The sequence below is a fragment of the Vulpes vulpes genome, chromosome 14, assembly GCF_048418805.1.
Source record: "Vulpes vulpes isolate BD-2025 chromosome 14, VulVul3, whole genome shotgun sequence".
Taxonomy (NCBI): domain Eukaryota; kingdom Metazoa; phylum Chordata; class Mammalia; order Carnivora; family Canidae; genus Vulpes; species Vulpes vulpes.
Window position 1 is genome coordinate 9,502,742 of NC_132793.1, and position 13,395 is coordinate 9,516,136.

Here is a 13,395-nt window from a genome sequence, read left to right on the forward strand (position 1 = left end):
AAGTAGGTACCATAGTGAAGGGGAAGTTTGGTCCTCAACTTGAAAAAACAGGGCTGCCAGGATGAGGTCAGCAGGAGCACGCAGACTGCAGAAGCTACGTGAACCAAGAGGAAACCTCCCCTATGTAGCTGGTTAAGGCAACTTCGAAGTAGGTGGGTCACCCAGTCCGAAAGTAACTGGAGCCTCCACCTCAGCTGGGGAGGTGCTACTGCCACCTAGTGGGTGGGCCAGAGGTGCCACCGAACTCCAGTGATGCTCAGGTTGAGCCCTATGACAAAGAATTCCCAGACCCCAAATGTCAGCAGTGCCCGGGCCTCGGAAGATAGGAAGGGGTAGGATTAATGTCTTGTTGGAATAATACAGAGCATGGTGGGGATACAGAAAGAAGGCAAGGCCCTGTCACGGGTGGGGCTTCAGACTCAGTGATACAGAGGGGGGCAGACAGATGGCTTCTCTAGCAGATACTAAAGCTATTTCTCTGTCTCCAGGGCAAATGCTCTAGTCCTCTGAATATTTTAACTAGGGAAAAACAGGAGAGGGGTCTGGGGGCCTTACAGCATCTCTCCCTCAGGGTGTGACCCAGAAGTAGCATCCCTTGTGATCGTGAGACCTAATCGTGGCTTAAAACCAAGATATTTGGGATCCCTGGGTGGCGCAGCGGTTTGGCGCCTGCCTTTGGCCCAGGGCACGATCCTGGAGACCTGGGATCGAATCCCACGTCGGGCTCCCGGTGCATGGAGCCTGCTTCTCCCTCTGCCTGTGTCTCTGCCTCTCTCTCTCTCTCTCTCTCTGTGACTATCATAAATAAATAAAAAATTATTAAAAAAGAAAAAACAGGAGCAAATTTGGGGGAAAAAAAACATATTTCTGTCTTGGGACAGTCTGAGTTAAGTATGGTAGACAGTCCTGTGGTTTTGGGAACTCAGGCTCTTATGCTGTTGCTTCGGCATCCTGAGGACGTAGCCCACGTTGGCATGGTCCGAGCTGGCTTACTGCCCACAAGTTTCATGTCACTGGGGTTCATGTCTGTAGGGCCAGAACATAGTCACATGGCCATTCCCAGCTGTGGAAATGAAGGCTGGGAGAAAGAAGTCTTGACTCTGGCCACGTGCCTGGCTCATAGAGCAAAGGTTCTACTTACAAGATCAAGAACTGGTGTGTGGGCTGAAGGGCATCCCTGACTGAGGCTGGCGATGTGTGCAGGTCATCTCTTCAGGCTTCAGCTGGACCTTTCCCAAACTGATTCAGTGGTGGTGCTCAAAGCACTGTGTTGTGATCCTTTTACATCCAAAGATTGAAGATCTTCCCCACCCCCATCCCAAATTTGTGGCTTGTCTATATCTACTGCGCTAGAAATTAAAAACCAAACTTTAAAATACTTATCCACTTAAAAATAGCAGCCAGAGCCGCCCAGCTGGCTTGGGTGGTAGAGAATGCAACTCTTAATCTCAAGGTTGTGAGTTTGAGCCCCACGCTGGGTGGAGAGAGGACTTAAAAAATCTTAAAAACACAAAACAAACAACCCGTAAGCTCCTTATAACTATCTTTTATGAGAAGTAACTAATTGCCCCCCCCCAAAAAAGTGAGCAGTGGCATTATCTAGATCTTTGCAAATTTCCTCAAGTCAGCTGGATTCTCACCCCTGCATGCAGTTCATTGCCGAATATTTTGAAATATCTGAAGGAAATCTGATGCCTCACATGTGGTTGGAAATGGAATATTTTGTTGAAAGCCTTTCCAGAGAAATTCTAACGTTCTACCAAAACACAACTGAGGGTAGCTTTTCTTTTGACTATTTGAGGGGCACCTGGATGGCTTAATTGGTTAAGCATCTGCCTTTGCTCAGGTTGTGGTGTGGGGGTTTTGGGATTGAGCCTCATGTTGGGCTCCCTGCTGAGTGTGGAGTCTGCTTCTCTCCCTCTCTCCACCCTTCCCCTGGACTCATTCTCTCCCTCACTCTCAAGTCTTTAAAAATAAATTAGAAAAAATGTGGGTGGGGGAGGGACAGAGGGAGATAGTCTTCAAGGAGACTCCCCACTTAGCGCAGAGCTGGACACGTGGCTCCATCCCATGACCCATGAAGAAATGACCTGAAACCAAGAATCCGTTGCTTACTGGACTGAGCCCCACCCCAAGGTGCCCTGAGGGTAGTTTGAGGATCAGTTGCTATATAGACTCTGAAACCATATCCATAAGCTTTTCGAATCGATAAAATCCATGTTTTTTAGTTTTTTAGAGGTAACACATTTCATCTTTTAAATCCAGCTAACATATTAGTTTCAGAATGTATTTACGTGAGTACACTTGAATGGCTCTTACTCATGCCTGATTTTTTTTTTTTTTTTTTTTTTTTTTTTGACATGGCCTACGTTGGTCACTTAGAAAATCCTGGTTTACCAACTTACATAATTCTTCCAGACATTGACCCATTTTATAATAGAAAAAAAAAGTCCCTTGTTAATATTCCCAATCTCAGTAAAAGCTAAGCACCAGGAAGGAAAGCTGCAGACCAGGGATAAGGGATAGATGTTCCATATCCTACTTTGGGTTTAAAACTGGAATGTTACTGCCACAGCATTGTTAGTAATTCTCCTGGAGATGACAGGCTGACTTCATTCATTCTTCAAGTATTCGCCAAATACCAGATTTGAAAAAGCCACAGCGGGTCTGTTCTTTTTTCACCTCATTTGCAATGCAGCCACCCCGCCAGGGCTTCTCCTCAAAACTACCAGCGTACTTTGGTTTGCCTACTTCCCATTTCATGACAGTGTTAAGCTTCAGGGTGAGAGATTTTAATGTAAGGAATAGGGTTTGCTGCTGGAAGGGCTGTTCCTGAGTGAAACTGGCCCTGGGTTTACTGGGAGGGTGTGGCCCTGATGCATCTCCATCCTGCTAGTGGGGGGTCTGCAGGGGCTGGTGATCCGGGCTCAGGCACCTGCAAGGGCTGCCCAGGTGCTCCCACAGGAGAGAGAATGTTGACCATGAAGTCGTCCCCTCTTAGTAGTATGAAGATGCTTTTGACTGCAGACCACACCACCTGAAGAGATTCCAGGACCCCCCCCCCCAAGGCACTCCCTGCACTTTGAGAACCAAAGGGGTGCAGTTTGACAGGCAAATGGCAGGGGGAGAGGGGGAGGGCAGTGCAGCAGACACAGGAGCGGCTCCGAACAGGACCTCTGTGTACCCAGAGTAGGGACTTGCTGTGGGCTTATTTGGGGGAGAGTAAGTTAGAAAGCTGGATGTGCTTGCATTCAAGACCTGGGAAACAAGGCCTTGATCTTGGGGTTTTTATTACCTTTATTCTAAAAGTTGTTTCTTTTCTATACCTCAAATGCCAGTTTATCCTGGATGAAAATTTTTAATCGAAAATTAGAGTTGAATTTTAAATGTTCAAGATGCTCGTGTACCTTTTTTTTTTTTTTTTTTTTTTTTTTTTTAAGATTTTATTTGAAAGCACACACAAGCAGAGGGAAAAGCACTGAGCAGGGAGCCCGATGTGGGGCTCAATCCCCATACCCTGGGATAATGACCTGAGCTGAAGGCAGATACTTAACCCGCTGAGCCATCAGGCACCCTTCATGTAGCATTTATTTAGCTTAGTAAAGGAGATTGACTTAGTGTTTCTATTTTTTTTATCCTATTTTACTTCCTCATTTGGCATTGGAATCAGGGTTAATTGGTCATGAAAAGAGTGGAGGCATTTTTTTTTTTCTTTCCCTGTGCCGTAGACTGTTAATTGAATGTTATACGTTTTTCCTGGAAAGCCTGATAGAACATGCCTGCAATGCTCTCTGCTTATGACCCTTTCAGCGGATGGAGTGTAGATTAGGCTGTTAGGACAGTGTCCATCTCAGGGACAAGTGAAGATGGCTCCGTCCCTCCCTGGGTCTCCCAGAGCCCGTCACCACTCTGCACCTTGTGGTCTTCTGTCCAGGACCTGGCCAGTGGAATAGCCTGTCTGGAACATGCCAGATGAAGGCAGTCTTGACCTTTTTTCTGCTGTGGGCTCCTGGCAATTTTATGAAGCTTCTGCATCCTTTCCAGAACGTTTTTAAATGAAGTCGCATTCAGCTATATTTCAGTACAAGTTCTAGCTGTGTTTTTTAAATTAAAAAATAAAAACTCTGACCTGGAATGTTACAGGTCATCTGGGCAAGGGAAACATGGTGAACCACACATCGGGTCTTAAAAGCATTTGCCTGAGAGGGATCCCTCCATTTCAGTCCTATTTTATCCCTTCATTTCAGATAGAACAATTCACATGCCAAGCCTGTGGTCACTGGGAAAAGGAGGCAGAATTTTCTCCTGGAAAGGAGACAGTGAATACTCAGACAGTTCACCTTAGGGTTCATCTCTGACCTAGCAACTTTAATGGTCCTTGATTGCTTTTATCCTGGTTCAGGCTTTATAATTTACATCCCCAGAACTTTATCCATTTTATCAAGTCTTCATATATTGGGGTAAAGTTCTATTTAAGCTGTGATGGACTTGATCTGTGGTCCCTTTTTCCTTTTCCAATGTTGGTTGGAATGGTTCTCAACCAGATAGTCTCGTCCCCCCAGCCCTGGGTACATTTGATAGTAATCTGAAGACCTTTTTGACTCTTAAAACTAGGGATGGAGGTGTTGCTGGCACCTACTGGGAAGCGGTCAGAGATGCTGCTAAAAGACCGCCTACAGCAAAGGATTACTTGGCCAAAAAGGCAGTAATGCTGAGCTCGAAGGCCCTGCTGTATTGGTATCTTGAGCAAACCTCCCTTTTTAACCATTTTTTGTTTATCTGATTTACCTATGTTTCTTGATTTCTAGTATATTGAATTACAGTTCGCTTCCAGCCTTTTGTTAAAAATGAACTTAAGTCTACAAACTTTCTGAAAACGGGGCTAGGCTCTGGGTTTTGACACATGGAGCTTTCCCTGCCCATCGCTAGGGAGTTGGTAATCTGATTTTGATTCTTCTTAAATGAAAATGGTTTTAAAATACACCCTAACTTCTGAAAGACCTTTTGTGAAAGCATACCAGAATCATAAGTTTGAGTCACATCTATTTGGTTTTATCTTTTCAGTATGAATTTTTTAGTAGCTTTCACCAGGATTTCTGTCTTGCCCAGTATTTGACACTCCTATCTTAAAGCATTTTCCTAAGATATTTATGTACCTTAAGAGCATTAAGCTGATTTTTTTAAAACGTTTTAAAACTTTTAGCAGGGAAACTTAATCTGTTTTTACTTATACATAGTTTGACTTTTACTTGTGTCCTGTTGCCTTTTTTTATGGTTCTCTTGTGGTTTGGAAGCAATGCTTTCCATTTTATTATATTCCACATCTTATCCACTTCCTTTTTTCTGATGTACACAGTTCGTGTGATGCTCTGAGTCATCAACTGGCTTTATTTTCTCTTCCCGCTGAATGCTAGTTCAAGTACAGGAGTCTATTTAAATAATTCCTATAGAACTTTGCAGACACTGCTCCCATTGTCTGAAGAGTTACATGCTAATCTGAGCATTTCAGAAAACTGTAAGAGCTCATTCTTGGGCCTCTGAAATTGTACCACCCTGCCTCCTAATAAACCATCTTAAGACTTGTGACTGTCATTACTGTTGAGAAATAACTATTTGCTCTGTTCTGGACCATCTAGAACTGGCTTTCATGTCTTCTATTTTCCCTGTTGTCCTTTTGGGCAGCCTTCTGAGAGATTCTTGAGCTCCAACTTCAAAGTCCTTTTTTTGACCTCCTTTCTGCTCTTTGACTCAATGTCTTGAGAGTCTTAATAGGAATTATTATGGAAGTGAAAATGGTTTGCTTTTAGAGCCTCACTTTTTGAGTTGAGCATGTCTCTCTGGTTCTGGTTTTCCCCCAAGCATGTAGTTATTGGATAGATGTCTTATTTGCATATGATCAGTCTGGAGTGGTTGTAGGGGAGGGATGGAACACTAGAGGAAATGCTCTGGCCATGGGTTTTGTTCTTTGAGTATCTCTAACTACTTGAGGTCTTTGCACTATTTTTGTGGCTTAGGCATCCTCATTTTCTAACAGCCTGGGGTAGACACCATTGTATGGTTTGGCACAAGTAAGGGAGGAGTCAACTTGACCATTCTATGTTTCATCAACTGTTGAGCCATGAAAGCTGTTCCAAGATCCCTACACCTGATCTTGAATGCTTCTATATCCACACCCTTCTCCTCTCCCCCCCCCCCCCCCCCCCCCACCAAATGGGGTTTGGCCAATGATTTTTCTCCTTCAATCTGATCTGATCTATTCCTTAGGATTCTTTAAAATTTGTGAGCCATTAGCATTTTTCCATTGATTGACTCCAAATCCCATTCCTTCTTTCTTCTCTCTCACTTTGTCTTCTTTCTTTCCTTCTATTTTTATTTCTTTCCACATCTTTTACTTTCTTTTCTTCTTTCTTTCCTCTGTCTCTTCGTATAATTTCTTCCTGGATTGGTGATTTGCAGAATACCTTTGATAAATATTCTTCCTCTTTTAGATAATTGCAAAGCAGCTGTTGCTTTCAGCAAGAATAAATGACCCTATATAAACAAACAAAAAAAAAATTTGTGAGCCATAATGGATAGCACACCTTCTCAGTTCCCAACATTCTGAACTATATTTCAGTATCTTCCTTTCTGGGCATTTGGACAAAAGCGGCAGACCCATATGTCCAGACCACCATCCTGGTCAGATCTCTTTCAGTCATCTTAATCGAGAAACCCTTAAAACCTTGAATCTTCCTTATGTGTTTGAAGGAGACAAACCACACAAATGTGAGTTCTGTGACAAGTGCTTCAGCCGGAAAGACAACCTGACCATGCACATGCGTTGCCACACCAGTGTGAAGCCCCACAAGTGTCACCTGTGTGATTACGCCGCTGTGGACAGCAGCAGTCTCAAGAAGCACCTGAGGATACACTCTGATGAGCGGCCATACAAATGCCAGCTCTGCCCCTACGCCAGCCGCAACTCCAGCCAGCTCACTGTCCACCTGCGGTCCCACACAGGTAAGTCCTTGGCCTGGAAACCTGTGCCTCACTTGTTCTCCAGTTTCTTAACCCTCATCTCACTAAAACACAACTAAAATGACTTGTAGTAGGTAAAGGAATTGGAATTTCTGTGGTTTTTCACCAAGATGACAACTTTCAGTAAAACATGACAGTCTGACAGCTGGGTTTTCTAACTTGACTACATAGGCCACAGCTGGGGATGAGTACCCAATACAGCCGTTAAGCAAAGGATGTATCTCAAAAGTCTGATATGAGCTAGGTGTTTCAGACATTTCACATAAACTGATCACATGGTTGAATTCAGAAATGTAGCAAAATTAGTTGACTAGAACTGCAAATCAGACTTCTAGTTCTAAAAATTAGACTTGTGCCAAAGAGCTTTATCTTCCCTTTGTGAGACCCTGTTGAATAACAATAGATAGAATCAACCAATTCATCATGGCACAGAAAATTGGGGACTAGGGGGTTCATAAGAGGGCTCAGAAAAATGAGACTTTTCAATGAAGATGGCAAGCCGATGGAATGTGCTGACATCTGAAACTAAGTTTAAAAACAAAAAACCTCTTCCAACAGATAAATGGCTCCCAACTCTATGGCTGCCTCCCAATCTTTCTAGCCAGTGTCTTAATTCCCTGAGAGCTCTGGACTTGGAACTGGGATGTAGACTGCCAAGGCCACAAAGCTCAGGAAAAGCTAAAGCCTATTGGGCAATTTGGCCCATGCTTCCCAGTAGTAGGTAAAACCCATGGCCACCTATATCTAATCCTTAAATCAGTCTGTTCTTCCTAAATCTAAATGTCAACTATGGATTATGAATCATTGGCAGGAAATGAGTCATCTAAAATGCACCAAATCTAACAAACGCTGGAGTTAACAGAGTACTTGAATGATGGACAAGAATCTTTCAGTTCTAATTGGTATCTACCCACTAGCAAAAATGTAGCATCCAAGAAGAGTTCTATGAAAAAATAGTACAAAGTATGAGTTAAAACTGGAGTTGCTGGCTACAAACGTAAAGAAATTTCCCAGAGATTAGAAGAAAGAAAAAAACTGATTTGGATCAGCCACTAAAAAAACCAAACTTATAGTTTTGTTACTGACTAGGTCTAGGGGAAAAAATAAAAGGAAAATAGAAGTGAGAAAATTGGGAAAAAATTTCCCAGTTCCAAGGAGCCATGGGAGTGGAAAGGATTCATGAAATGCCAAGCAGGACAGAATGGATGGGCAGAGTCAAACCTAGAAAAACTTCTCAGTAATAATTGGCTTCTAGGGGGGATAGTGGAATAGTGCTTTCAAAGTTAGGAAATGATTTTGAATTAAGAATTCTATACCCAGCTAAACTACTTGAAGTATACAAATAGAGATAAGACAAAAAATATGCAAAAAATCAAACTTCCAGCTATCATGCTGGTGGAAATTACTGGATAGTAAACTCCAGGGAGAAAACAAAATTTCTCATTTGTATATTTGAAGATAGCTAATAAAAGTTTCAGTAAAGGGAAATATCAGGATGATTTCTATGTTGAAGGTTAAAAAAAACTCAAAATCCACAAGAAACGATCTAAAATGATACATAATCAAAAGACGGGGTGACTTTTGAGATTATTGCAAGATTCTTTTTTTCCTCCATGCACAATCCAATCAAGAATCAAGCTAAATTGTGAACCGTCTAAGGAGGTAGGTGGAATTCTGGTAAAGTATTTGGCTCTGGTGAATGACCATGAACTAGAGTATGATTCTAACACTAGTTAAAACATAGGAATTCACTGGTCAGAATGCAAATGTTCTTGAACTCAAATGTGAAAATCCTGACAAGTAGGGAGAGGTTTTATAGTGAGGACAAGGGAATCCTCTAGAAACCTTGCAAGCTGGTGGACTAAAAGGAGGCTATTACCCAACGTAGAAGACAATGCCAGAGGAGTAAAACACACCCAACAGTGGAGGGAGGAGGTGGTGGTGGTGACAGTGGCTGGGGGGAGGGGTGGAAGTGGTATAGGGTAAATGAGATCCTCATCTTTGCTTATGTTCAACTGATAAGGATTTTATGGTAGCAACCTCCAAAAGAATTAAAAATCCTTAGTAGTGCCTTCAGAGGACAGAGGAGGTGATGGATTTTCAGTATTTGTTCCCTGAGCCTTATTTCTGTATCTTATAAATAAAATTCCGTCTAGTTATGTAACCATGAAACTTTAGTAATGCAAGCCAATCAATGGATGCCGTAGAGCTTAAAACACTAAGCAATAAGTCCTAGTTTGATTTGGAACAGTTATAAATTGCATGTCTTCCGTGTCCAGTTTTGGAGTGTTACATGAAGTGCGAGAGATTTGGAAGTAAAGTGTCCTCGTGAGGAGTATGGACTTGAATGCCATGGTGCCTGAGTTCAAAATCGGGCTATTTGACCTGTAAGCCTCTGTTACATGGGGTTAATAGTACCTGCTCATAAGATTGAGGATAAAAGAAGTTAATGTCCGTGGTGAGTGGCTGCCTTAGGGAGTTTAAGACCTCACCATCTCTGTGGCCAAGCATCTGACGCATGTTTGGGGGCAAGGGGGGGAACCAGGGAGGGAGTTCTTTTGCCTGCCTGCTCTAATGGAAACACACCTTCCATTGTCAGGGGACACCCCCTTCCAGTGCTGGCTCTGTAGCGCCAAGTTCAAAATCAGCTCGGACTTGAAAAGGCACATGATCGTGCACTCGGGGGAGAAGCCTTTCAAGTGCGAGTTCTGCGACGTGCGCTGCACCATGAAGGCGAACCTCAAGTCGCACATCCGCATCAAGCACACGTTCAAGTGCCTGCACTGCTCGTTCCAGGGCCGGGACCGGGCGGACCTCCTGGAGCACAGCCGGCTGCATCAGGCCGACCACCCCGAGAAGTGTCCCGAGTGCAGCTACTCCTGCTCCAGCGCCGCGGCGCTGCGTGTCCACAGCAGGGTGCACTGCACCGACCGCCCCTTCAAGTGTGACTTCTGCAGCTTCGACACGAAGCGGCCCAGCAGCCTGGCCAAGCACATTGACAAGGTGCACAGGGACGAGACCAAAACGGAGAACCAGGCCCCGCAGGGCCAGGAAGGACCCCGTGGGGGCAGCTCCCAGCACGTGGCCAAAATAGTGACCCAGCGGGCCTTCCGCTGCGAGACCTGCGGTGCCTCCTTCGTCAGGGATGACTCCCTGAGATGCCATAAGAAGCAGCACAATGACCAGAGCGAGACCAAGAACTCGGACTTGGTCACCTTCCCACCCGAAAGCAGTGCCTCGGGGCAGCTGGGCACCCTGGTCTCCACGGGGCAGCTGGAGACGTCGCTGGAGCCCAGCCAGTGCCTCTAGATCAGCCAAAGAGGGCCATCAGCTGTCCGAATCCCAGACAGATGCTGCGGGCCAGCCCCCCACTACCCACCCCCCCCATCAAGCCAGACTCAAGTCGCCAGTTCCAGTGGGGTTGGCTGCCCCAACTTGACAGGCCCTGGAGGCCACGGCTGCAGCCCCTGGCATGAGAGGCAGGCCGGAGCAACACCACGGAGACCCCCCTTGCACCTGCTCTCCTCCCCGGTGCACCTTCTCCACTGGCTGTGACCCGGTGGTTCCAAGGTGGGGGTTCCCTTGCGCACTGCTCTATCCCAGTAGGGATAGTTTCGTGCTGGATTCTGATCCTAAAGCTCCACCCGCCTCCGATGGCATTATGAAACTCTCCAGACCACGCAGGAAACTAAACTGATGTGTGTCGTTCAGCAGAAGGGGAAGAGGACGGCGGGGACACGTGGAGGGCCTGGGGACAGCCGGAAAGGTTCTATTTCTTAACCCGGGTGATGGTTAGGAGTGTTCGCCTTATGCCTTCGTGTGGTTCCTTTTATCATTGTCTTCTAATAAAAAGGCAGGCTCCTCTGTAGGATGATGTAAGAGGAACGCTCCACTTCTCCTTACGTTCTTCCATTTAGGCTGATTACGGTGTGTGGGGCTCTCCATCCCCACCCAGTTCAGTAATGCATTCTGGATGGTTCGGTAACGCATTCTAGATGCACAGATGCGCGCGGGACTTCTCCAGGTCTCCCTGCTGCAGCGAAGGGGAAACCCAGTGTGACCTGTAGGTGGCGGCGGAGATCAAGCTAACGCTCGCAGAGCCATCCTGAACCTGCATTTAACATCCTTCACCTAGAAAGGATGAGGGGTGCCCTGGGCCCGGGCTTTTGGTTCTGGGACTTGTGATGCATGAATCAGCCTGAGCTTAGTGTCTTTCATCCCGATAAGCTCTTGGTGTTTGCTGAACCGACAAATGAAAATCCAAACGTCTTGTTGATGGACATTTGACTTCGGCCAAAACCTTAGAGGAGGCTCTGGAATGCCAGTGGATATATGATTTATCCAGAGTGGTTTCCCGGTTTGGCATCTTCAAGTACAATCTTTGTTTAATACAAATTCTTATGTGCTGTCATTCAAGTTAAACATCTGTGCTTTTAAAACAGACTAAATGGATACGTTGTTTTTTGGTAAACGAGGGGGGGAAAGACGTGAAAACTTTTATAGATTGTATACAAGGGAATAAATAGTTCACTTATGAAGGATACGCAGCTTATTTTGTTATGCATCCTGTGTGAATGTACCTGACTTAAGTCTGGCAGCAGATGAATGATCATACGCTATCGGATCTCTTTGTTATAAGGAGAAAAAGATGAAAATGATGTCCGAGACCCGTGATAGAATTAATCTTTGCTTTGGAACGGTTTTTTGATTGTCCAGGGGAGTGTCTGGTGACTGCATGCCGGTGCATTGTACAGATCCTTTTGTCACCTTTGTCGCGAGTCTTATCTTTGTTTCTCTTTCAGTAGCAGGAGGGCTGTTGACCTTTCAAGTGGGAACCCATAGATTGAAATCATGTAAACGTGCCTCGAACTTCTCATATCACAGCTCTTTAGGTAAACTCCGAAACCACCTTTTTAGAAAGTTGGGTCCCGTCCCCCACCCCCGCCACCCTGCCAGTCGTATGGACTTCAGGGCTCTGAAATTCTCCCTGGGTATCACCCAGCAACTTGGGATTCCCCATAGAGCAGAGGTCTGTCCGCAAAGAGTTCCAGATCAGATAGTATTGGAGGCATTGTGGGGCCATAAGGTTTCATGTGACGAAACTCCAGTTTTAGCACAAAAGCAGCCATGGGCTAGAAGAAAAAGAATGAACTTGTCTGTATTCCGATAAAACTCTGTAAAACAATTCAGGAAGTGGGAGAGTAAACTGGCTACTAACCCTTCTAGGATGAGACCTCAAATATGCAGATAATGACAACTGTGGGGGAACAGCCTTGAAGGCCTAAGGGGCTGCTGACCTGGTACAGACCAGAAAGACCAAGTTTCTGCGCCTCTGTTTTCAAGGTCAGGATGGGACTGAAGGGAAATCGAGTATGTTTGCAGTTTGTCTTCCCCCGGACCAGAGGTTGGTGGACTTTTTCAGTCAAGGGCCAGCTGGTAAATATTTTGAGTTTTGCTGGCCTTTGTCTGATAAAACTGTTCAATTCTGTTCACCTCTGCTGTTGTAGCACACTCCCTGGACTCTGCCATTGTAACTAACGAAGCTGGGAATAGGTAAGCAAATGGGCATAACTGTGTGCCGATAAAACCGTATTTACAAAAAAGGCTGTGATTTGGAAGGTTGTAGCTTGCTGACCCCTGAGCCCCCAAACTATTGAGTGAAAGCAATGGGGTAAATGATCATGTGTTTAAAATGTGGGAAAGAGGTACCGAGAATGCTAAATGTCCTGGGGGGGGGGGGTCCCTTCAAGGCAGGGGCTACTTCATACAACAGACAAGTTCAAGGTTAGGCCTGGGGGAAAAAATGGGTCTTTCTGATCCATATTTAGATTGGCTATAAAATCTCCAGAGAAGAGTCCAGAAATCTTCCCAGATTTTTTTTTTTTAATCCCTGCATCTAGTTTCTTAAAGATGAAACTCCCATTTCTGTTGCCATGACAACATGAGTCCCTACTCTGAGCCAGACACTATGCTGAACTTAACCTGCCATCACTGGTTTCTCCCAGTGCCATCTAGAGCTGGGACTACGGTGAGGGAAGGGAGGTACTTGCCTGGGACACCAAAAGCTCTGTAACCAAGAAATAATTGACAAACTCTGGCTCACAGGTCAGTCACTGTATTTTCGAGAATTAGTGTTAGAAATTGGCCCGGGAATTAGGGCCAGCTCTGCAGGGGTAGATTGGATCCTATCACATAAAATTGTATTAAAGCGTTGACCTTGGTCAGTGAGATTTTTGGCACCTCTCTATATTGGCACTTGAGGGGACTGCCTCATCTACCTCACCCTGATACCTGCCTCTTGTCCAAAGGCAAAAAAACAAAATAATAAAGGCAAAGAACCTTCCAGAACGGACTTGAGTTTCAGCCCCTGGTAGGGTA

General features: G+C 45.1%; 1 protein-coding gene across 4 annotated transcripts in view; it reads left to right on the top strand.

The window, feature by feature from the left end:
• Window positions 1–11,558, top strand: part of ZFP64 (ZFP64 zinc finger protein) — an 89,202-nt gene extending 77,644 nt beyond the window's left edge. For all 4 annotated transcript variants that reach the window (XM_026014641.2, XM_072735557.1, XM_072735558.1 and 1 more), the window contains 2 exons: window positions 6,748–6,999; window positions 9,617–11,558. In XM_026014641.2, the coding sequence (XP_025870426.1) occupies window positions 6,748–6,999; window positions 9,617–10,326 (962 nt within the window). In that variant the 3' untranslated portion in view covers window positions 10,327–11,558. The remainder of the gene's footprint in view (window positions 1–6,747; window positions 7,000–9,616) is intronic.
• Window positions 11,559–13,395: the final 1,837 nt, after the last annotated feature.